The sequence below is a fragment of the Episyrphus balteatus genome, chromosome 1 (assembly GCF_945859705.1).
Source record: "Episyrphus balteatus chromosome 1, idEpiBalt1.1, whole genome shotgun sequence".
In the NCBI taxonomy this organism is placed as follows: Eukaryota; Metazoa; Arthropoda; class Insecta; order Diptera; family Syrphidae; genus Episyrphus; species Episyrphus balteatus.
In genome coordinates, this window is record NC_079134.1 from 153,812,309 (window position 1) to 153,838,823 (window position 26,515).

A 26,515-nucleotide genomic window follows, 5' to 3' on the forward strand; every position below is an offset into this window, starting at 1 on the left:
AAAATGAAAAGTTATTACCACTGGAGTAGTGATTTTTTTTTTTTTTTAGTTTAAGTATTAAAGAAGTAGGTAACACAATTTTTAGTAAAGACACTTTTGAGAACGTTGGCTTTTGGTTATAAATTTTGACATTGAAGGTTCAATTCGCAATGGGAGTTAATTCAAACTTCAAAAGTTTGCACAAGTAAAGTCAGTTACTGTTAACTGCGATGAATATAAAAATAAACTATAAATGAAAATGAAACAAGGGATTGAGGATATGAACTGAATAGTGCTTAAAGTTTCAAATAAAATTAAATCAGTCTGAAAAATGAAAAACAGAGGTATATTACTGACAGTCTTATTTATGAGATTTTATGAAGAGGTTTTTCAAAAAGACAATTTTTTTTTTTTTTCTTTGTTAAATAAAATTTTTTTTTTGATATTTTATTTGGTTTTTTTTTTTACTATAAGAATGTCTTCAACTATCCATGGGATAGAATATATCGTTTTCTAAAGAAAAAATAATGCGTTGGGCGCCATTTTTCCTTTTTTTTCATTTTTAAAATTTTAATTTATACTCTTTCCATATAAATATTTTGTTCTGGACTGACTGAGTTATAGAGTAGCTATATAATGTTACTTACATTATTAAAAAGAAAACAAAAAACCATTGGCGCCATTTTGATTTATATCCTTTTTGTTTAATGTCGACATAACGTCAAATTAATAAATAAAAGCCATAATTCAATGTTAATTTCCTCAATAATTTCAAGTATTCATAACATTGCTGTAGGTTTGAAGTTTTCTTGGACCCACGTTGGGCGCCAATCTTGTGAAAATTCTAATTCCATTTTTTATAGCAACTCAATATTAAGTTTCTCAATAATTTTAATGGAATAATCACTTCTTATGATTAAATGTTTGATAATTTGTTGGGACTCACGGTGGGCGCCAGTTAAGGGCAAGTCCTAAATTGATATGAATCACATATATTTCCTTATAGAAAATATTGAACAGATTAAACAGATGGAAATTTAAAACATACAAATATTATTTGAATTTGAGAAGTTTCTTCAAATATTCTGTTATGTCTTGTTTTTTTTTAATAATTTGTTTTTTTTTTTTTTCATTTACGACCTATTTTTATTGAGACCAATCAATAAAATCATCTTCCAGGTTAACTTCATACATTTGTACACAAAAAAGAGCATAGATTTTCATGAAATCTTTTAATAGTAACTTGTGTTGGGCGCCATTTAATATTTTCAATGTATTTATTTATTTTTCTTTTGAACGAAACATCTTATTAATTGACATCTGTCAGGGCTGTGAATTATGTCAATAATTTCAATAGAGAAACACGTTTTCCTAGTTTTTTTGATTTATTGGGATTCATGATACAACTCACGTTGGGCGCCATTCTTGTGCAATTCTTATTAAAAATGTGTCGAATGAATCTAGTGCTCAATCAATATTCCTGTCAAGAAGAATTTCATGTTTTATTTTTTTCTTATTTAAACAAGAAACCGAACTGATGCATTTTCATACTTAAAACAGAATCTTGCGTTGGGCGCCATTTTCAATGATTACATTTTTGTTTTTCTTTTTATCAATTGACAGAATAATTCTTTTACTATCCAATACAGATGAGTAAGCATCCCAGCGCTTAAATTCACTTATCAATACATACTTTTGACACCTCCCACCCAGAATCTTCACGTTGGGCGCTACTTAGTAACAAACACTTTTATTTATTTTTATTTTTTATTGTTCTATTATGATAAGACATAAGATTAGACCATCACCCACTTCCTGAAATTTTATAGGTACCAAGAATAAAAAAATATAAAACAATGCTGACAGGACCCAAAGGAATTTCGTAAATTTACCCCAAAAAGAATATAAGTATCTTCTCTAGCTTTTTCGCAAAGTTTTTTTTGGAAAAGGATACCCATAAAATAGCGTGAAACACCGCAAAACACCTGGCACCACTTAAGGGATTCTATCTTGTATATGTATTAAACCATTATAAACATATATCATGATACAATTTGACAGGACGACCGACGAGAGAAAAGCATCTCTATACACTTGCAGCCAGGTCTGAGTATAATAACAAAATGAGAATGCACAGGGGCAGTGTGGGGGAGGAGGTAAATGGGAGTTGGATGATATAATACTATAAAATAGATGTGGCTATACACCTAATTGAGAAATAGGGTGGCTCATAAAATTCAACAAGAATGCATAGAGTGCATTTTTGTAGGTTGTGTGTGTTGCATGTTGGAGAGAAAAGGATAATTTGTTGGTTGGCTGTCATCTAGTCTCCGCACTGTTATCTTCATTCTCAATCAGGATCATGATGTTGATGGGTTGATGGGTTGGTTTTTTTTTTAAATTCCATTCTATATACTGTATAACTGAAAAAGGACGATAAGTATGTGTTTTTCTTTGTTGTTGTTGTTTTTTTTGTTTTACGTTTAAACCAGAAAGCTTTTAAATGGGTACCTCTCTACGTTGTTGCCGTCACTTTGTCCGTCAGTCGTTCGTTCTCGTCATCACAAAATTGTGTTTTCCCTGGGTAAACCCACACGAACATTTTTGTGGTTTCGACCGTATTAATTATACGGAACTAGTGGAATTTTTCGGTAAGGTGGTGGTGGCGGTTGATGACGATGATGACGATGATATGGTTGAAGGGTAGTGTGGCGCATCGAAGTGCCGAGCCACTACCACACACTACACTTCAGCCAGCAACCATATCGCATCATGGCCAAATGCCAAAAGCACAAGTTGAATGTGCCAGCGCTAACGGTAACAACACATTTATAAATAAAGGTAGAAAGCAGACACGGCATCGGTTCGCCCGCCGCCGCCATCGCCATCGTCAGCCAGCGGGTGTTTCTAAGTTGGGAGGGTGTGAGTTAGATGATGGTAAAAACAGGACATGAAATCTACAAAAAGGAGAGCTGACAATAAGCCTTGAAGGAATGTTGGGGTGGGGGCAGGATTGGTTAGGTTGAGGTTTTTGCGGTTATTGTTTATTATACTTTATTTCATCATGAAGGCGGGGCAGAGAATAGTGGAAAAAGGATACGAGTAAACTGGATTGCAGTAAATAAGAAAAAGGCACCAAGGATTCAGCGGATGTGAAACAAAAGAAGGGAAAGAGAGAGAAAGAAAGTCATTATTATATCCACTATGAAGAGAAATGACTTAAGGATTGATATTTTCTTTCATTTTCCTGCAATCAAGACAGTGTAGTATAGTGAAATGGAGGTATTTTTTTGATGGTTATAAAGGAGCATTATTCTCCAAGGATAGTTTCTACAATTTTCTTTTGTTTTTTTCTTCCTGTGAAGACACGTTAAAAGACACTAAATATTAACGACTTTACTTTATTGTAATACTGCTGTTACCATAAAACCCCATCCTCCCCTATCCCCTGCTGTTAAGAATAAATCAGATATTTCCCTTAAGATAGGGAAGTCCTTACAAGACGCATTTCATCTGGAAATGGGACATTAGAATCATAAAGATAATTTATAATTACTTTCGTGTGGATAATAAGGCATATTTTATTAGTTTAGGGGAGAAGGGGGGTGGATGCGCATATTCATTTTTTTAGCCAATTTTGAATACTTGGAAGTATTTTTATTTATATTTTTTATAGCATACTTATAGGATTAGGTGTATTTTCATTACTTTAGTATGGGAAAATTGATTTTTTTCTTCTTCTTCTTCTTTTTGTTCGTGTTGGGGCGTTCTAAATGGTTTCTCTTTATTTATGTGTTGTTTTTTGGGTAATTTGATGTGATTTTGTTTTTACATAATCACAATTTTGTGATTTAAGCAAAAGAGCTTAGCTTATAGAGAATTGTTATAATATTATTTGGGTTATTGTGTGTTGGGCGCCACTTAACGATTAAGTAAAATTATTATAATTGAAATTGAGGTGATGATAAACCAAAAGGAGATTTGAATTTAGATTGGTTCATTAAATGGGTGCGGTTCTTCGACATAAATAAAAGGATACTTCTGGTTATTTAATTGGTAGGAAGTCCTGAGGATTAATAAAATAAAAAATTAAATCCTCTGATTTACCTTGATTTTTTTTTTGTTAAAGGAGATTTCCTTTAATTCCTTGTGGTTTTTATTTTATTTACAAGGACAGTGTAAATACAAAAGTTAAACACAACGCAGAAAAAAAAAATCCAAACAAAAACTTTTTCACCTTTTTTTTTCAACACTTTAACAAATTGTTTTATTTTCTTTCTTTCTTTTTTTTTTGTATTCTTAATAAATATTTGTGTTGAGTTTTTTTTTTATTATTAATTCATAGTCGTTGATTGTTATTTCTCACCCTTTGTTTTATATTATTAATAAATTAAAATGAACAAACAAAACAAGGCATATCCTTTGAGTCCTTTTCCAGCATCCTTTATACAAGAGTATTTGTATATACCTATCTTCTTCATCTAAAAGCGGTTAAGGTTTTATAGAAATGATGAAATTGAATTTTTTTCTTTTTCTGTCTTTTAAATGAAAAAAAAAAAAAAAAATATTCAAAGACAAATAAAAAATGAAAAAAAAAAGAAAAAAATGGAAGAAAACAGACCTAACAAGGACACAAAGGAAATGTCATAACTATAGCTTCAAAATTGAAGGAAAGACTTTGGTTCTCTTTTTGATTTAGCATTTCAATTTTTTTTTATTATTTTTGTGTTGATTTTTGTGTTGTTTGATTCAAAGAGGAAATAAGATTTTTAATTTCACAAAATGAAATATAACGATGACGGAGAAAATGGTGTGTCACAAAAAAAAAACAAAAAATCAATTACTTATCTTCAGTTTCTGACTGGTCTCTTGAATATTTTTTTAACATGACAAGAACATTTTTTTTGATAAGCTTTTGTTTGAAGAAATTTTTTTTTAGTTTTTAAATTTTTAATAAATTAAAATTTTTTTTTTTAAATAAAAGTTTCTTCAGAAAAAACAAAAATAGATTTCCGTTGGGCGCCAGATTCATATATGACTTTCTATTCTATTATGCTCCATGATCTAAAGAGATCAACCTGTGATACTTACTTGGCGTTACCAGTAGGTGCGTTAAGTGCATCTTGGAGTTGGACTTCAACCAACAAGGGTCTCCAACCAGCTGTATGCTTAGCTAGATGCTTGGGCAGCTTGTGATAATTGTCAAAGTAGTTTGTGATACAACCGATTCACCGAAGAACTTGTGATACTTAGCTGAAAATTTCTTAATGCATACTGACGCAACACGGTGGTGTAGCAAAGAGGAAAGCGTGATACAATCTATCATGTTATGAGATCACTACAAAGTTCGTGATAAATTCCGATGATAGTAATCCGTGATAAAAACCAAGGCTACCCGTGAGAGATATTGGACAACCGACGAAGCTCAGTTGAGAATTTCATGACATGGGTTGCAGAAACTTATGATACCAAACCTAATAATCTGTGATAGGTATAATGCCAAAGTAACTCATAAAATTATCAAAATTATTCCTTATGCATTTCCATGCAATCCGTTATACATATCACAACAATTCTTTATATGAAGTAAGAAACTCATTATACATTCTGAAAAATCATTCATTCTTAGCTGAAAAATCTATGATATCTTCGGGAAGAGCCTGTGATATTTACCCTTTCAATCCGTGATAGAAGTCAAAATAATCAAATTTTACCGATATAATTTGTGATTTTATACTATGCTGAGCTCCCATTTTTCTGAAAAGGATTATCTATGATATTTATCTAAGTGACCTGTGAGTTAATTGTTCAATCCATGAATCTAAGTTGAGAAACTTGGCAAGCTGTGATACAAACTACAAAAAAACGGAATGACCTGTGATATGTATTATCTAAACACTCCATTATCTCGTAAAAAAAACTATTCTTTCTTAAGCAATCGGTGATATGCACTAGTGCAACAAATGATACTTGCCTGTGCAACTTGTGATAACTACAAGACAATTAAATTGTGTGTTTTCGAAGTACTTGTTATACTCTCTGAAACAACCTGTTATAAAAAGCTCCCAGAAAAATGTATTATACTAAAACTAAAACTCCGTGATACATACAAAGGGCGCCGGTGATACCTTACTAATGCACTAACGAAACTTGTGATATTTAAAGCATTTGATAATATTAATTGAATTCAACCGTTATGTGTGATACCTGATAGGGATAATGGCGAATGTAACCAGCCTTCGAAAATATGTATTTTTTGTGATACATTGAATTTTTGTCTTAAATTATTCCTTTCTAATTAAGATTATATTTTGTCAAATCAAATAATTTAGTATCACAAATTAAGAAAAGGTTACACCGTGACTCAATCCTTGAGATTTATAAACATAATCTCATCATAAGGTTTAAAAAATGTTTTTTATCCAATTTCTTAAATCTCGTTATTACATATATAAAAAAAAGTGTTTAAATTAAGTTGACTTGAGTCATATCACGTACATTTAATTATCTACATTAAACCCCTGTTACGAGGTGATGATATTTGTGTCCTATAGAATTAAAAAACAATATTTATAGGTACCGAATGGAAATTCAAGCAACCAAGTTGATTATTTTTACATACATAATTACCAATTTTTAAGCCTATTAGGGAGGTTGTGGGTATTATTTAATTTATATTTCTTAAAGAAAGTAAGATGATACAAATGCAAAAAAAAAACAGAAAAAACATGAATAAAAATACAAACTTTAATGCTCACACACCATTTTATTGCAAAACGAATAAAAAAAAAACTGTAAACGACCTACTTAAAGACCTCCTCTTTTTTCAAGATCGTTGAACATTTCAATATGATGCCCAAAAGCCCGTGAAGTAACGAAATGAAACCCCTTTTGTATCCATTTGTAACCATAAGAAACAAAAAAAAAAAAAAAAACATCAACTATACCAACATCCAGCAGATGTAACCAAAAAATTCCAACTCTCTCACAAAAGGCCTGGTTTTATTGCAAAAAAACAAAAAAAAAAACAAAAACACAGACAAAACGAGAAGATAGATTTTGAGGCATAAAAACCCTCAGGAAAAGAAAAAAAAAAAAAAACAGAAGATAAAACCGCGTGAAGAATTCCCTATGTGCCTCGTTTTTGTGCTTCCACATACAACACGATACAAAACATACGTTTCGTGTCTTCCTTTTTTTTCTTTAATCTTGCAGATGTTTCCTGCTTCTTTCTTTAGTTGCTGTATGTCCCAATCTCCCAAAAACCTCGAACAACTACAACACAACTTATATCACTTTTGGTAGTTCAATGAAAAATCAACCATTGTACCAAATAATATACCAACAACACAGACTTTGTCCCAGATGATAGCAGATGGATCCGAAAGTTCCCTTCTCTTTAATTTCGATCTCAACTCTCAACTCAACGCACTCAGAGGTAGAAATTCCAGAAATCCACAAATTGTTAAAAGGTTTTTGTATTTTTTTTTTTTTTTTTTTTTGACAATCAAGAGTAAGTCGAACAGGTGTTTCCACATTTTTTTTTGTATTTCGAATTTCTTGGAATTTATATTTTTGGCGTCAAGAAAGAGGACGAAAATACAAAATATTTTTCTTAAAAAAAAAAAATATAATTAAAGACCAGATTCGCAAATTTGCAACGTCGTGTGCGCAAATTATCTTGGGTTGGGTCTGCCTGATGATGGCAGGAAATAAAATTAATGCTTTGTTGTTTTTTTATTTCCTCTTTTTTTTTTTGAAAATAATTTTGAATGAAATACAAATTAAATAGATTTTTTTTTTTTAAATAATTTGTAAATAGTTGGTTTTTGATCCTTTTTGGTCAATTTATTAAGAATTCATTGAACTCATTTAGGAGTGGTCGAAATGGGGTGTCAAAAGAAGAGAATAAAATTCACACATTATTTGGCATTTAATAGCACTTTCACTTGTATGTAATTAAAAAAAAATGTATTAAATGTTGAATTTAAAAAAAAAAAAAAATTAAATGTAAATAAATATTTCGCACTGAAAACAGGGAAATTGAGTTTCTGAAATAATATTTCTGAGTAGACTTAACACTAGTTCAAATTAAAAAAAAAAAAACAAAAGAATGTTTGTGTGTTCATCAATATTTACTTAAATCGAATAAAATCTATTTTGTAGAAATACCAAAAATATTAAAACTTATTTCACTAAAAACCACTTTTTCTAGTAAAATTAATTTTGTTTATTAGTTTTGAAATTTGTGTTTATTTAAGGTGGATTTGGTTAGAATATATTAAATTGATTTCAAAGGAAATATATAGGTGATTTTTCAATTTTCTAATTTCTCGGTAGTGAATAAATCAATTTATAGGCAATTTTTTTTTTACCGATGCTTTGGGTTTTACTTAAAGTTTTTTTTTTTTGTATTTTAAATGAGTTACTTGATTAAAATGATATTTATTAGATGTATACAAAAATAATTAAAAAGCTTTTAAAAAAAAATCCTTTATCTGGAAAAAAAATTGATTTCTGAAAAAAAAAATTTTTTTTTCTGAATATATTTTTTCTTCAGATATTCACTTTTGAGACGCCATTTATAATTTTTATGTTACAAAAAGTCTTGTAATACTATACAAAGTAGCTTTAAAGGATGTGTATCCACTTAAAAAAAAAAACGTACTACCTGTCAAAACAAAGGCATCACAAAGTTGTTTTTTGTTTTTCCATCACAAAAATATGCCTTTCCTGTTTTCAAAAATCAACTTGTCATTTACAGTTTCACCTGTCACAAGATGACATAATATTGAAAGTCAATAACATGACACACAACTTCTAAGCAAAAGGTTGTTGATATTTCATAAATAAATTCCAAGGACAGTTTAGTTTTTTTTTTTTCACTCAAACATTTATGTATTTTTGTTTACCAAATGTCAAATGTCAGTGGAAGTAAAACAATAATAAATATTTACAGGATATTTATACCTGCTATTTCACCTATATAGTCCTTCTTCAATTTCTTTATATTATAATTGATGTAGATAAAAAAAAAAAAACACATCTTCGTTATTTTCAACTTATTTTTGTTGATATTTTGTATGTTTGTTTGTGTTTTTCTGCAATTCGAAAGAAACATCTGAATGTCCTTGAAACAAAGCACCATACTCATGGTTGAATATGAGAATCCTTGAAAATAAAAAAAAAAAAAAACAGAAAAAGTATAACATTCTTCAATATTTTTCAGATGGTTTTCTTCTCAAAAAGTTTCACCCAAATTAAATACATATGTACATAAAAAAAAACTTATACATATTTTTATATATAGAGTTTTTATATATTTTTGTTTTTATTTAATTTTTTTTTTTTTTTTTTTGCTGAATGAATAGAAATTTATTTCAACAGAAATATATTTTATTTATTGATTTTCTCCGACATTTATTAATGTGTGCAGATTGTATTTATCTTTTTTCATGAAATGACTGAGCAATTATAATGGATTGGTTAGAGTAGGAAGGCAGAAAAAAAAATGTATAAAATATCTGCCAGACGATGATTTTATTTACACACTCTACTGACCAATATGACTGATGGTTATTCATTTATTGAAACTATTCGAAACTTTTATTTTATAGATATAATTTTAAATTGAGACTAACATTTTTTTTTAAATTTTTGTTTAATTATTTAATGAATTTAATAATTTTAAAAAATAAATAAAAAGAATGATCAAAATTAACTACTTTAAAATAAAATGAAAAAAAACTACAACTTTTTAAGTCTTCAAGCATCTTTCAGTTGATTTTCTCTGTTCATCACTTTTACCTCTAGAAGGCGCCATAATAGCAAACGATGTATACCCTATAACCAGCGGGAAAACAGAACGCTTCCAATGATATCTCGTTTATGAAATTGTGATAAGTATTTTAGGAGAAATGAAAGAACAAACATACAAAAAAACATAAAAACTCTTTTATTTTCTCTGTCGTATTTTGTGAGTTGTTTAAATCCTGTTTTTAAGAACTTGAATATTTTTCCAACTTACTTAATTTTTTTTTATGTTTGTAATGAATACTTTCCCACAAATAAATTCCTCAAAGAACAAAATAAAGAGTTTGGTATACCTACAAAAAATATACACTCGCCTTACAATAATATTACCTCTAATTAATTCATTAGTCTCTTATTTTTTTTGTATTGCCTTGTAATTTCTTTTTCTATATAAAAATATGTATCTTCAGAAATTTTTGTTGAAACCTTTTGTGACCCAATTCATATTCAACCGAAACCAACCAAAAACCAACGAACTAACTGGCCAAGCCAAGGAAGAAAGCTTTTCCCTATTTCCGGTTGACTGACTTTTCGTATTTTGCCCTCGTTTTTTTTTTCTTCGTCTGTTATCCTTTTTTTTTTGTATTTATAATATAACTTATACCACCATTCAAACCAACCATATACACCTTTATGTTTATTCGTCCTTGGGTCTACTGAGGGGCTTTGTTGAGGGGGGTAAAAAAGCTATTTCCATAAAATATTTTCTGTTTGGTATGAGATTTTTGTGAAATAGAATTAAATCCTTTGTGGCATGTGTGTCGACAGGAATGACAAATGAAATTGATTAAATGCCCTTTTATTCTATACTTGAATTGTTTTTTTTTTTGTGTCCTGTTTTTTTTTCTTATACACAATATAAGCACGTACCTACTAAAAACTCAGTATGTAGTTAATTTCAAATACAAATACAGACTAACATTCATAACATTAAAGCAACATTTTTTTATACTAAGTTGAGTCAGAGTTTCATTATTGAGGATAGGATAAGAAATCCTTTTTTTTTCAATGTGTGTATGGGAATTTGTAGAAGGTTTATGTATGTTTATTGTTTTTTTTTTTTTTTTTGTAGCAATAAAAGTGGGAGTACTTAATTCTTTTTGCTATATTTGTTCTTTGTGTCTGTCCCATGTTTTTAATGTTGTATAACAATGAAGTAATTGTGCTTTGTAATCCATGTAATTGCTTAACAAAAAAGATTGTAAAGGGCTATGACATATTTGAGTTTAAGTAGACAATTTATTGTTGTGTGAGGGATAAGACCAGTGTTGCCAATTTATTAATTTTTTTTTAATAGATACAGTTCCACGTTGGGCGCCAGTTTTTTAAATTTTTTGTTCCCCAATATCTGCTGTTTCAAATGATTATAACACATAACTTTTATTCTCAGTAAACATAAACATTGTAAATAGTACATATATACACAAATAAAAGCTTCAAAAATTTTTAAGAACTTTTCGTCCCACGTTGGGCGCCATTTTTGTAAATTTTTAAATGACTGGCGTTATATTAGGATTATGTTGTGAAGCTTATTTATCATCAATCAGCATCAATATTTCATAAAGTTGAGATAATATAATTAACTTTAAAAGAGCTAAGCATCCATCAGCATCAACAATTCTGGTAGGTTAAATAAAAAAAAGTTATTTTTAATGAAAAGAGAACAACAAATTTTTTTTTTTTTAATCATTGCCCAACGTTGGTCACCAACATTGTAATTTTCTAAATAATTCCACTTAAAAGGGATTACTTTCTTTGTTTTAGCCAAAAACATTAACAAGTCTGGTTGGTAAAACAAAGACAGTCGTTTAAAAAATGTTAAAGAAACTCTTTGCCCCACGTTGGGCGCCAGTTTTGTAATTTGTTGCTTTTTATACTTTATTATTTATCAATCCAGATGAAATATTGTGGTGATAGAACAGGAAGAATCATTTAAAAACTGTTAAATAATTTTATGTCTCACGTTGGGCGCCAAATGTGTATTTTTTTAACAGATCAATTTAAAGGTTATTTACTTGCACGCTTCATTATTTTTCGAAACAACATCAACAATTCTGATAGGTGCAACGCAAAAACGAATCGTTAAAGGTCAGCGCTTAAGAACACTTTATCCCGCGTTGGGCGCCATCTTCGTAATTTTTTGTTTGTCAATAGCTGCCTTTAAAATTAATTTACTTGAAATCCTTATTAACTCATGAATATTATTTCGAATTCTGGAAGTTACTGAAGAAAAAAGGTTAAAAAGGAAAAATCCCACGTTGGGCGCCAATTAATTTTTTTTATTTTATTATTTTTTTTCTTAAAATTAATCAATTTTTTCACCTTATCGTTCACTATTAATATACCTTGCAGAAAAAAAATAAAATTAATCGATTGAATATTAAAATAAGTAACTTTATATCCCACGTTGGGCGCCAACAAAGTTCAATTACTTTTCTTACTTGTCTTATCAACACCTGTCTTAAAAAGAGATTAACTTGTAGTCCTCATGGTTCTTATTTACCTTATATACTTCACAAATCTGATGGACATCAAGCAAGCACGTTAACTTGACTTGGTTATGACTTTTAAATTAACTTTATAATTAATAACCTTTTTGTACTCTTATTCTTATATAAATATTGATATAAGGTTCTTTAGAGATTTAACTATACAAATATCAACTGTTAAAGGTTTTTGGTCTAAAGATACTTAAATTCCATAGAGAGGTATCTACAAAATATACACACTATTATGGAAAAACTTGAGAATTTTGTAATAAAAATAAATAAAAAAAAAAAAAAAATTTAACACAAAAATGAAAAGAGAGCAAAAAAAAAAGGATTAAATCCACTGACTTTCCAGAGCAGAGTGGCAAGGGATTGTATGGTAGATTGTAGATGATGTTCCATCACACGAAACGTTGAACAAAAGTGCAATGAGCGAGTTAAAAATGTGGTGGTTTGTGTATACAGTTAAGGATTTCATTGCTCTGTAAAAAACCTCTCTGCCAAGAGACTAGCTTCCTGACTCTTACCACCCTTTACTATGTACATATTATGGGCATACTATATACATAGATTCAGGCTTATAGATGGCATTCCATTCTATATATATACCTTCCGGTATTATATATATATATAGAGAGAGAGCTTATGGTCCTTTGGAGGTTTTAATTAATATTGACGGGGACTTTTGTAGAAGCATCAGGGCATGTGAGCATGTAATTTGCTGGCAAAATGCACATCGTTTTTTTTTTTTCATCTTTTGTATTCGTAAAAATACAAAATGAAAATGTATAGGTATAATTTTTTTTTTTTGTACTCTTGTATACACAAGAGTGAAAGCCAGAATGTGTGAAATTGTTAAATTGTGGTCGGGCTGAAGTAGTTCTTCGGTTCACAAAAAAAAAAAAAAAAAAAAAAATACCAAGCCTGGTTTGCCTACGGAGAATATACAAACAAAAGCTACAAAAAAAACGAATTCGACATTTAAATAAGTAGAAGAGCCAGGGCTATTGAATCAATGAACGTCGTTTTTTTTAGTTTTTTTTTTTGAATTGTTAAGAGTTTAAAATAATTAAGGTTTTTTTTTTAACGACATGGAGTTGTTTGTGAACAACTTACGTAAGAGTGGGTCATAATTAAAACGATTTACTTAAATTGTTTTTTATGGGGCTTCACTTTGTGTGTTTTTTTTTTTAATTGCAAGTGTATAGTCCTTCTGAAAGTGAATGTTCACAGTAAAAAGGTGAATTAAGTAATCCAACAGGTGTCTAGAATAACGACTGTCGAGATAGGTGAGTAAAAGACAGTTTCCAAAAAAAAAAAAAAAAATTAATTGGCGCCCAATTGAAACCCAAAACTATCGAAATTAAGAAGTTAAATTTATGAGTTGAGCATGTCTTTCAAAAAAACTTAATTTAACTACAATAAAATAACATAAAAAGAACTTTATTAAACTTTACAACTGTAAAAAAAAAAAAAAAAAATCATTAAAGTGGCGCCCAAGTGACCCACAAGAAATTGTCTTCGATGACTTTTTTTGAACCGTCGAGTTAGAGTCTTTTATTTTTTTAATCAATTGACTTATATACCAAAATTAAAACCAATTTTGACCTAAAAAAAAAAAAAAAAAAAAAACATAACAATGGCGCCCAAGTGTAAACCACAAGAATTTCCTGAAGGAATTTTTTTTTTAAATCGTCTCATAAAAGAATTTTTTTTTAATCCCTGAACTTTTGTTTCAAAATAAAAATCAACAAAAAAAAAAAAAATTTAAATGGCGCCCAACTGAAACTCTTCAATTGCTCAAAAAAGATGATATTTTCTTGTGTTTTCAAGCATTTTCATGGCTTCGTGGTAGAAGATACTATTTTATTGTTGCATGCAAAATAAAATCATGTGGTCAACTCCTTTCCTCATCTCAATGAGCAATTTATAGGACCTTCGTCAAATATTGATGGCCAATAAAAGAACAAAAAAAAAAAAAAAAAAAAAAAACTCTTTCTCAACTCGACCGTTATAAAATACCCACTTGCAATAGATACATCAATTGCTAATAAATCTTAACCCTTGACATTGATGTAGGGATAAAATAAGCAGAATACCACCATCGTTCGGTAGGCGTTCAACAAAGTTCAATAGTCACTCAATACTTACTTGGATGGGGAAAAAAAAGTCTCACAGAGTATTATATTTCAAAACTTTTAAATTCTCAGTGGGAATCCTTTTTTTTTTCTTCATTTTTTATATCGGTATCTTTCACAGTCTTCGTCTTCTTGAGGGACTTATCCCCCAAGGCACTTTGTTGTGAAAACTTATACCTAATTTTCTTTCTTCTTTTGAGATTTTTTTTTATTAAAATTTTTTTTTTTTTTTTTTTGTTTTAGCTATCAACTTTGACATTGCAATAAATTTCTTTATCAAATTTTGCCGCTGCTGCTGGCTGACTGGCTGCTGCTACTGCTGTTCGTCTTTTTATTATATCCTTGGGCTAGGCGGCGGCGACTATATCAAATTACAATTTTGTGCTTTTTCTTTCTTGCGCGTATAATTTTTTACTGTGAATGCATTTTGATTTTTTTCTTTTTGTATTTCTTGTTACTTTATACTTCTTTAGTCGGTCAGAAGAAGAAGAAGATAAAAGAGACTGTGGTAGTGGTGCAAGAGCCATGATATTGTCTCATCTGTTAAAGTTGCAAAGATTCTATTATCTAGAAAATTTTTACTTTCACACAAAAACCTTGGGTCATTTTTTTTTTTTTTTTTTTTTGATTGAAAAAGTTTTTGCATTTTTGCATAAGCCCAACGATGAGTTTTTAGTAGTTTTTTTGTTTGTTTTCTTTTGAAGATAAAGTTTTGTACTTTAGCGAAGCAATTGTCCCTTCTGAACTTGTTTTTTTTTTTTTATTAAATAACCAGGGGAATGGAAAAACCAGGAGGGGGTGTATTAAATTGCAACTAATTTTTCCTCTGTTTCTTAGAAAAGAAAAATGAAAATTTTTCACAAAGGATAAGACAACTCGATAAATGGGAATGAAAATTATAAAAAAAATAATATTTTTTATGAAGGAATTTCAGTGGAAACCATTTTTTTTTTATTTTTTATTTCTCATCAAGACAATAGAATAATTAGCTACAGAATTGAAATGTTTGAAAAGAAATGAAAGCATTGATAATGACAACTTAGAAGCTCAAGAAAAAAAAAAAATAAAAACAAAATTAAAAGAGAACCAATCTTGGAATGAAAATAAATTATTCTAAATTACGCCCAACGAGAAACTTAAACAAAAACTATATGAAATTAAGAAAAATTTCTCAGAAAATACTTCATTTGAGGTTTGGGCAAATGATAGCATTTATATCTAAGTAATCTAAATGTGTAACTTAAAAAAAAATACATTGGCGCCCAACGCCGAGCTTAGTCTTACTTTTTTTTTTTCATTCAGTTAAGTTAAGTTGTTCAATAATACTTTCAAAAATGTATCCTTATTCCGACTCATTACCAATATTTAATTTAAGCTTGTTGAATGTCCTTAAAAAACTTTTAAGTGGCGCCCAACGTTCATTTTCTTACTTTCATTTGAATCGTTTTCATTTCTTTACTAAATTTACATAAATTTGTAATGGCACAGTCAAAGTCTCTTGAGAAACAAACTTAAGGATTTACAAGAAAAAAAAAGAAAAAAAATTTAAAAATGGCGCCCAACGTTTGCACCATCTCTCAGTCATATCTTAACATAATTTAAATTATTTCTTAGTGAAAGAGTAGAAACATTTTTACAAATAAACTAAATTATTTAAAAGATTTGTAAAAAAAAATGGCGCCCAACGTACGTATATTCTTTCTTTACTTTACCGCCTTCTCGTCTTTTAAAAAAATTTTAAATACATTAAACTTTATTAAATTGATAAATTTAAATTTCTTTACTTTCTTTTAACGATTTGAAAAAAAAAAAACAAAAAACATAAAAGTGGCGCCCAACGTACATTTGTTTCTATGTTTTTCTTTCGTCTCCTTTTATTCTTTTAAATAAGTTAAATTAAATTTTCGCACAAAAAAAAAAAACAAACTATTAAATGTAAAAAAAAAATATCAACAACTTGTTCTTTACAAAAAAATCTTTACTCTATTCAGCAGCATTAAAAGATTTTTATTTTTATAATGAGCACATTCATTAATACCCATTGAAAAATAATATTCACATCAAATGCCATGCAAGCATACACGTTTATATCAATTTTATTTCGAAGAACTTTCCCTTCCTACACAAGTGCACTTAAGATACGCAAACACTTGTGAACACTCATTTGTAAATACATAGCTTTTTTGAAATGCAAAAAAAAAAAAAAAAAAAAAAATGAAAAAAGTTACAAACTTCATTAATGTAAGTGTGCGTTTGGAAAAAAAAGGGTGATACGTATACACGCTTTTCATTTCACAGATTTTTTTCTTAAAATTAATTTTGTTACTTCATTCTTTTTACAAAGATATACAAATGTTTATGTATATATACAAACTTGTACTGTTTTATATTCCCTCTAATTTATTTTGCTTATGGCATTTGAGGGATCATCAGAAGAGAATCCCCATCCTTAATGATACACAGAGAGAGAGTAGAGAGCAGAACGAAAAACAGACTTTTATCCTTCTGTTTTTTTTTTTTTTTTTTTTTTTTTTTTTTGTAGTGACTACACAATTTTGAAAAAGGGATCCTCACACTGTGGTGGGAAGAAGAATAATTCAAGAGTTCTGTATGTTATTTTTTTTCCAATGTGCACCTTCACAACCTACATAAATATTTTATAGCTATATATAGAAAGTTCTTCTCTCTCACATATCGTTAAGAATTTATGCGAACATCAATGCATTCTTGAGTGATGGGTGGTGTGGCGTGCAAACGACTGACGACGATGACGACGATATAGAGGTTGATGATGTTTCTTTTTACCATGACACACTCATCAGCGCTCGGTTTACTTAACTTAATCCGCAATAATATGTATAATACATACCATTCATGAGGAGGGTATATTTAATTTGTTTTAATTCTCTATACTCTTTGCAATGCATCGATTTCACCCTGCAGGAGTTTTTTTCGTCTTAAAAATACCGAACAAACAACCTTCAAAGTTTTTCATACAAAACAAAAAAAATTATAAGAACATTAAATTGAGTTTTACAAAAGAAAAGAAAACCTCACTTTCAAATTAAGATTTTGAATCATTAGCATTTTATACGGTGTTTAATGTTAACTTAAAGTTTGAAAAAAAAAAAAAAAACACTTTTGGAGTAGGTTTCACTTGGGCGCCACTTAATAATTTTATTCTAATTAACTTTTGAAGAACACACTCACTTTTTTATTTTTTGTTTAAATTTATCTAAAATTTGTTGAATTTTTTTTTTACACATAAATTAGTACCTTTGTAGCAGTTAAATAAAATTGGCTATAAAAGTGGCTCCCAATTGGTGTTTTTGTCCTTTTTCTTAAAGTAAATCTTACAAAATGGTGCCCGATTGAGGCGCCATACAGTTTGAAATGCTTCATATCGAAATCAATATACAAACGTTCCCTTTATGTCCATTTCTAAGAAAATTAAAATTTAGAATCTCGCCCAACGGTGGGCATTTGCATGCTTTCTTTAGTTTATGAGTCCATTATTATTTATTAATGTGCTTATTATCCTACTTACTTCTCAGTTATTCCTAAATATTCGTTTGTTTAAATTTTGACTGAAAATGGCGCCCAACACAGGATCATTTATTTCTTTTGACTTGAAATAAAAACTATTTTCTTACATTTAATTCCAGTTTTAGATCAAATAACATTCTTTTTAAAAAATTGTAAGCTTTCGACTCAAAATTTGTAGCCTTAATCCCCCCCCCCCAAAAAAAAATAAATTATATCCATAAATAAAAAATGGCTCCCAACAACGAACCATTTATTTGTATTTACCTTAAATTTGAACTGTTTGAAATTTCAAATAACCAAGTTTAAAGCAAATAACATTCTCATCGAAGCATTATATGTTTGCAGAATTCGAAATTTTTAGCAATTAGGTATCCCCAAATCAACTACAAAATTCCCCAATCCCCAAAGTAACCTATCTAATTAACAATAATTATTCAAAAATGACTGCCCAAAATCAATAATATAAATTGCCTCACATTTAAATCAGTTGAATATCTTTCATAAATTCAGAAAAACAATAATGAAAATGGCGCCCAACGTTGTACTTTTTTCGTTCTGGCTTAAGTATCTGAGTCTAAAATGATATTTTTGAAGTCTTAAACACTCCAATAAGTTAAATTGTAAAACATAAATAAAGTTTTGCTTACATTAAGCATAAAAATGGCGCCCAACAAAGACCAATTAATTTGGTTTGACATTAAATTTTAACTATTTACTTTCGAGGAGTTCCGAAATTTTAAAAATCAACACAATATTCCAATATCGACCAATAAAAGCTCTGCTATTACCGAAGTCATCTCTAGGAATATCCTCAAAAATGGTTGTCAAATTGTGGATCAGTTGTATTTACTTCAAAAAAATCAACATCAATTAAGAAGCATTATTGTTAATCGTATTAAAATTATGTAAATTTTATTATTAATTTACGTCCAAATAAATAACATTCAAAATGGCGCCCAATGTGGGATATTTTTCTTTTTATTCAATTTTGTCGGTCTAAAATTATATTTTTCGGTTGTTTATACTTAAAAACAATTGAAAATAAATTCTTAATCCTATAAAAAATGGCGCCCAACAGAGGATTGATATATTTCTGGCATTAAATTTGAGTAGGTTAATCTCTTATAGTGCATGCTTGCAATGCATGCCATATTGAAATAAAAAAACTAAACTAATAACTATTAACTATCAAAGTCAATAAGTAATGTCTATGAAAAATGGCGCCCAACTAAAGTCTCATTGCTTTCAACTGCTAAAAATTTAAAACCAAAGCAAATAATTTCAAAATAAGAAAATAAAAAACATAGAACATTGATCCCTTCATCGAAAGATCATATCTTAAATGGCGCCCAACGTGGACTTTTTTATGTCAGTTTAAATATATGAGCTTCAAACAATATTTTAAGATTAAATATTATTAATATTTTAATATATATATATTTTAAATATTTTAATATTAAATTAAGTTTTGCTTGCATTAAATTAAAAAATGGCGCCCAACCGAGAATGATTATGCTTTGTTCACGTGTATGGTGTAGTTGCAATTCAATATTTCCAGCAAAATTACCAAAAACCATTACAAAAGAACTGAAACTCTGTTAATTTCTATAGTCTCATTAATAATTTCCTGTGCTTTGTGCGCACAATAACAATCCTTCTAATTGCTTTCTAACCACTCCAATTTACACATTTCAATTAACGATCTGATCTAGAACCATAGAACAACCCAAAAAACACCTCTAAAACACACACAAAGTACAGAGAGAGAGAGAGAGTTACAAACTCCCTAAAAATAAATTGAACTAATTGTTTTTCTCATTTCATTTATGTATGTATTGAGGATTCCATGTGATTTATTTTTTTTTTCTTTCATTGCAATTCCAGACAAACACCAACAGTGTCATTCAATTGAATACCGATTCCGAAGCTGATCACAAACGTCGCCATCATCGCATCCAGCGTCAGCAATTGCACGAATTGGAACTAGCACAACGAGATGTAAAACGCCAACTAAACGAATTGCAATACCATCGCATCGGCGAACGTGTACGTAATTTAGAAATCGAACAACATCGCATTGCTGGCGCCAATTTCAATCTCAGTCGACAAATCGCCAGTCTCGATAAATTGCATACTTCGATGCTCGAACTGCTGGAAGATGTTGAAGGCTTACAAAATAAAATGGACAAAACAATGCCGGATGTGCGGCGTGAGATTTCCAAATTGGAATTCAACACGGCACAATTAAGCTCGGAACAGAGTTTGATTCGTGAGGAGGGTCAGAATGTGGCGCGTAGCGTTCAGGCGATGGCTGTTAGTGTGAGTGCGCTGCAAGAGGAACGTGATTCATTCAAGGATATGCAAATGAATGTTGACACCTTGCGGAAAGATGTTGAACGTCTGCAGAGCATAACGGAAGTTCAAAAATCAATTGTTCATCGGAGAATTGAAAAGGTAAGAAACTATAAAAAAAAAAAAAATGTCCTTTTTGCCACATTTCTATGAATTGTGTTGAAATAATGAAGCCATTTTGCTTGTGTTTCCTGGAAAGAAGAAGAAAGTAGGTTGGGGCTAATGTTTGTGTGCACTGACTTATGTGATGTGTGCGGTTAGGTCTGGTCAAAGGCTGGAAGTTTTCATGAATACCAAATTATGTTGGTATATCCTTCAACATTAAAAAAAAAAAAAAAAGAATAGGAAGAACGAAAGGGATTAGTATGAAAAATCTTGAAGCATGACGACTGCATGATTGTGGTTGACATTTTAAAATTTTCAAGAGGAAACAAGCATTCGGACATGTTCTGTCATTTTTCAGTGTGTCCTCCACACACACACACACACATCCGGAGAATGTTAAGTGCAATTTGACAGAAGCTAACATCTTTCTTTTCTCTTCCTGTATTTTTTTTTTTTTTTTATGATAAAAAGGATTTTTTTTTTTTTTTTTGATTTGACAGACAATCGTTTTGGCTTTTAGAAGATATTCGGGAAGTTATCCTCTGTGAAAACGCGTATAAAAAAGAACGAACAAAAATTCTTTGAGTTGGTTGACAGAAAATAAAAAAAAAAAAAATAAATAAAACTTATGACGAGTGCTTGCACATTCCCACATTGCACATTCAGATTCGAAATAAGGATTTAAAAGCAGAGAGCAGAAAAAAAAAGAATCACATACATCAAAACTCAGAGAGAGAGAGAATGAAAAAGAAAGACAAAATTAAAAAAAAAAGGCAAAGGGATTATTTTCGAATCAGTTTCTGGTTCTTTTGAAGTCTTTTCCATCCTTGAAACGTAAATATCAAACGTGTTTTTTTTTTTGTCTAGTCTATTTTCACTCCTTAAAAATCTTTCTTTTTAAAATTCGTATTTCTGAAGAACAAGAGCTCTCTTTTCATTTCTAAGCAAAAAATTGTGTAGGATGAGTTTCAATTTTCGATAGAAATTCTGATTGCAAGGTTGTTATAAGGATTTTTTCCCTTAAAATCATAACACCCTACTAAGTATGGTGAAGAATCCCAAGAAATTTGCTTTTGGAATATGGCTAGTTTTCAAATTTCATCATTAGTTGCATAAATCGTTTTTTTTTTTTCTGAAAAATTGGCGCCCAACAGGAGGTTCGTTTGTGGTTAAATCCACAGTTGTCCCTAATTGCTATTGCTTTTAATGATAGTAAAGCTTCTAAGAATGATACCCAAGCAAATGTTATTCAGTTTGTCAAAAGGTTCAGAGTATAGGCTCCAGTTAAAAGGAGAGGATGTAGATTGTAGATACTAAAAATGTTTTATGTATATTATGTAGGTTATTGATTTGCAAGCATAAATTAAAAAACTAAGCAAAAGTCTCAAAACGAATAGCACTTAAATTTTATTTCTAAAGTATTAAAAAAAAAAAAAAAAAAAAAAAAAAATGGCGCCCAATTCGAAAACTTATATAGTTAATTGATTTGTGTGTTAAAACTTTGTGTTAATGAGAAAGCTGAAAGCCAATAGCTTTTTAGATTAATTTATACGCGTTGCACATCAGGATCTTGATTTCAGAAAGTAAAAAAAAAAATGGCTCCCAATGTGAATTATTATGAACTTAGAAATAAATAAAAAAAAATGGCGCGCAATTAGAAATTCATATACATTCATTCGTTCATTGGTTTTTGTGCTAAAGTGACATGGTTGATCAGAAAACTGAGAGTGAATAGCTCTTAAATTTCACTTCTATGTGTTTTCCATCATAATACTGATTTCAGAACTTAAAAAAAAAAAAAAAAATTGCGCCCAATTCGAAATTTACATATGTTGCAATGTTAAGCAGAAAGCTGATAGCCAATATCTTTTTATCTTTGTTATTTCATAGATATTTCCCATGATGATATCGATTTTTGAAAAAAAAAAAAAAAAAAAAAAAAAAAAATGGCGCCCAAGTAGGTATATCTCATCAGGATCCTAGTAAAAAAAAAATCAAATTCGTTATTGGTTTCCCTTTACCAATTTTCACTGGAATACTTCAATTACAGTACAAAAAAAAAAAAAAATTGCAGCTAATATACAAAAAATCCATTTGCAATAAAGAATTCCTAACAAGTCATTCAAAAAAAAAAAAAAAAAAAAAATCCAATCAATCTCAACCAAAGTGTGCGCGCGTGTACATTGCAATGCAACTTCCTCAATTTTCTAAAATTGAATTTATTTGGAAAGCCTGCTTTAATATATATAGGCTACATTGCATATTGAACTAAATATGTAGATTTCTTTTTTATTTTTTACATGTCAGATTTTCCAATCAAATCCTTTTTTTCCATGAATACAGTTGCAATTTTAAAGGAATGAATATAAGTTTCTCTCTCAATCACAAATAATAAAAATGTATTTCCATCGTTATATATATTTAAAAATCTATCCACTCGCCGCCACCACCGATGGATAAAATAAGCAAAAACCTCTGTTTACCTGTTATTTTGTTTCACCCGCATAACTCTCTCAAAAATGTGAAATTAAAAAAAAAAGAAAAATAAATTATTGAAATGCCCCTTGGGCCACCTGGCTACGCAGTCTCTAGTTGCTTCTCTTTTTTTTCTTTGAGAGGAAAAGTTAAAAAAAAAAATTTTTTTTTAGTTTTTTTTTTTTTTTTTTTTTTGAAGAACAAATCAACTGAATTGAATTTTAATGAACAAATCGTTATTTTTATTTTTATTTTTTCTGTTTGTGTCATTGCAGATGGAAATGGAAGCAAAACGGAAAGCAATGCTTGCCTTGGATCTGCAGAGAGTGAACAAGGCCGATGCCAATATTGTGATGGCCGACTACAATGTCAACAAAAGCAATAGCAGCAGCAGTAGAAATGACAATAACCGTCAGGCAAATGCTGAGAATATTGAAATTGCTGCACAAAATTTAGTTGAGAAATTGGAATCCGTCGAATTGCAATACGAATCGATAATCAACAAATTGCCAAACGATTGCAGCCAAGTGGAAAAAGCAACGGCAGCCAACTCCAATTCGGCGGCGGTGGGCGGCACAACCGCCGCTACCTCGTCCGGTCTCTATTTGATTGCGCCTGCTGGCCAAAACAAACCGGTCATGGCCCACTGCAGTGGTGACGGCTGGACGACAATTCAGCGCCGCTTCGATGGCAGCGTTGACTTCAATCGCTCTTGGGAGGCATACGCCAATGGTTTTGGGTCACCATCTGGTGAATACTGGATTGGCAATGAGATGCTTCATCATCTAACCGCTGACAATTGCACCGAACTAAAAATCGTCATGCAGGATATCTATGACAATACGTGGTACGCCCAATACAAGAACTTCTACATTTCACCACGCGACGACGGCTATCGGCTGCATATCAAGGGCTACAGCGGCAATGCTTCGGATGCGCTCGATTATCAAAATGAGATGCAGTTTTCGGCGATAGATGTGGATAGGGACATCTCGAATACACACTGTGCTGCTAACTATGAGGGTGGGTGGTGGTTCTCCCATTGTCAGCATGCAAATTTGAATGGTAGATATAATTTGGGTTTGACATGGTTTGACGCTTCCCGCAACGAATGGATTGCTGTGAAATCAAGTCAAATGTTAATTACAAAACGTCAAAGCTGTAGCGTCGATACCACCACGACTGTTGTCCGGCCGTCGTCGTCGTCGTCAAATCAGAGCCATCATAAAAGTGCAGATGCTTCAACAGCAACGATGACGACGACGGTGACGGGGGCGGCGGCGCTAGTGTCGTCGTCGTCGTCGTCGTCAACGACGCCACTCACAGGTGCGGCGGTATCGACGAGTAACAGTAATGATGATGAATATAATACGCTGACAATAGTTAGTGGTAGGCGGGCTGTTGTGATGAAATCACCTCAAACAGCCGTAATCACTAATGCCGAACTTACTTAAGTAAGAACCACCACAATCATCGCATCTGTAGTTTGAAGCGCAGTGTTTTTAATTTTTTTTTTGTTATTTTTTTTTTTTTACATTTTTTCATAAGAAATAATTTAAAATACGCACACATAAAGTCATAGGATTTTTCTCATGTCATCTCATAGAAACATTTTGCACAAAACAAAAAAATATGATTCAGAAGACAAAAAAAAAAAAATTGTAAATAAATTTCATATGAAAATTATTTAATTTCCTGACAAGAATATATAAAAAAATTATAAAAAAAACTTTTAGTAAATTATTTATTTTTTTTATTAAAAATTATTTTAATTTATAAACAAAAAATTGTACACAAAACGTATAACGATATTTAATAATTATATTTCTAATAATTGGGTAAATGGGTAAATGGGTGTAAGTCGGTGAGTGTTTGTATTTTTTTTTTTTTTTTTTTTGTGAAAGCAGATAGCATTTCAATCAAAATTAATACATAATATTCCAGATATTTGCTGTTAATACTAAAATTAAAGTATTTTGGACTTGTGTTGGGCGCCATTTATAAATTAAAAAAAAAAAAAATATTTTGAAAAAATAATTTTTTGGTTAAAATTGAAATTTGAAATCTTTTAACCTGACGTTGGGCGCCATTTTTACTACCTACACAAACACTTTTGTTAAGATTGCTTAAGACGTTTTTTTATTTCAAAACAATATAGATTGGATAAGAAGTGTCTCCCTTAGGTATATCATACATTATTAAGAGTAAAAGAATGTAGAACTGGCGCCCAACGGAAGTCCCATGTAAATTCCATTTTACAAAATTATAGTTACTCTGAATTTTAATCTCCCAATAATGACTTGAAACGGGGTATTATTTAGAGATCGAAATCCACGTGAACTGTTTTATTATTATGTAAAAAGAGTTCGATTTGGGCGCCATTTTTAAATACAAAAATAGTTGCAAATTGGTTTTAAGTCCACATCGTTAGGGAAATTATTTTAATATTGGCCCCTTGTTAATACCGAACACATTTTTGTAGCTTTTTAATGAACTAAAGAATGTTTTTTTTTTGTCAATTTGTTTTTATTATGTAATTCAAGGCACTGTTGAGAACGATAGTCACTTATTGATCTTGATACAAATTTTCGATAAAATACCTTTTCATTAATTAAAAATTATTACTATGTTCTACGTTGGGCGCCATTTTTTCTTTGACATAGGATTTTGATTTAGGAATGCAAAAAATTTTCGGCCCACTTATTGAAATAAAACACCAGTAGATATCAAATTTCTGCGACTAATAATCTTTTTGACAGAGTTCACATTGGGCGCCAGTTAAATAAAAAATATTAATTTTCATTAAATTGGGTAGCGTAGACTCTCACTTCATCTTCTTTTAGATTTTATAATCATTTAAATGCAATTTTTTGTAAAAAAAAAAGTCTTCAATTGGGCGCCAATTTTTTTTTTTTTTTTCATTTTGTGACAATTTGTTTGTTTAATAAATATACTTGTAAAAATCAAAATTCAAATTAAAAATGTATTATCTTCTTGAAACTTCTCTCTGTCCATGTAGCCCACGTTGCGTTGGGGCTATGTGGTATTTTTTGGTATGTAAGTAATTTTTTGTAAATTTTTTTCAATTATTGGGCTCCATTTTTTTTTTTTTTTTTTTTTTTTGACATGTGGGCGCTATTTATTTTATTTAATGCACGTATTAATTTAAAACGAAGACCAAGTTATGTTTCAAAGTCACTAATTCAAACAAGTACAATTAGACTGCGACTAAATGTTTCATCTAAGAAGTCACGTTGGGCGCCAGTTAACTAGAAAATCTTTATTTTCATTATTATGAACTGCAAAATTCTAACTTAAGACATTAGTTTGATTTTATTTTCCTAACTAAAATTTCTTAGAAGCATTTGAACAATGGCTGTGATGTCCGACAAAATAAAAAAGAAAAAAAAATCATATCCGTCCCAAACAACACACCATAATATTGTTCATACAAAATTTGACATCTTGAAATGTTATCTGCTTTTCTTTTTTAATTTTATTTCAAACTAGAATTTACAAAATAATTTTTCGCATGGTACTTATTATTATTTATGAATTATTTAAAAAATAAAACAAAAATAATCTTAATTTTCTTAGTCATAGTTATGTAGGTGTTTT

At 30.0% G+C, this 26,515-nt stretch overlaps 1 protein-coding gene across 1 annotated transcript in view; it reads left to right on the forward strand.

Annotated features, from left to right (window-relative positions):
• The window catches only part of LOC129921181 (protein scabrous), a 56,384-nt gene extending 31,951 nt beyond the window's left edge, over positions 1 to 24,433 (forward strand). The window contains exons 3-4 of the mRNA XM_056002888.1: positions 19,850 to 20,419; positions 23,173 to 24,433. Coding sequence (XP_055858863.1) covers positions 19,850 to 20,419; positions 23,173 to 24,351 — 1,749 coding nt within the window. The 3' untranslated portion in view covers positions 24,352 to 24,433. The remainder of the gene's footprint in view (positions 1 to 19,849; positions 20,420 to 23,172) is intronic.
• The last annotated feature ends 2,082 nt before the right edge of the window (positions 24,434 to 26,515 follow it).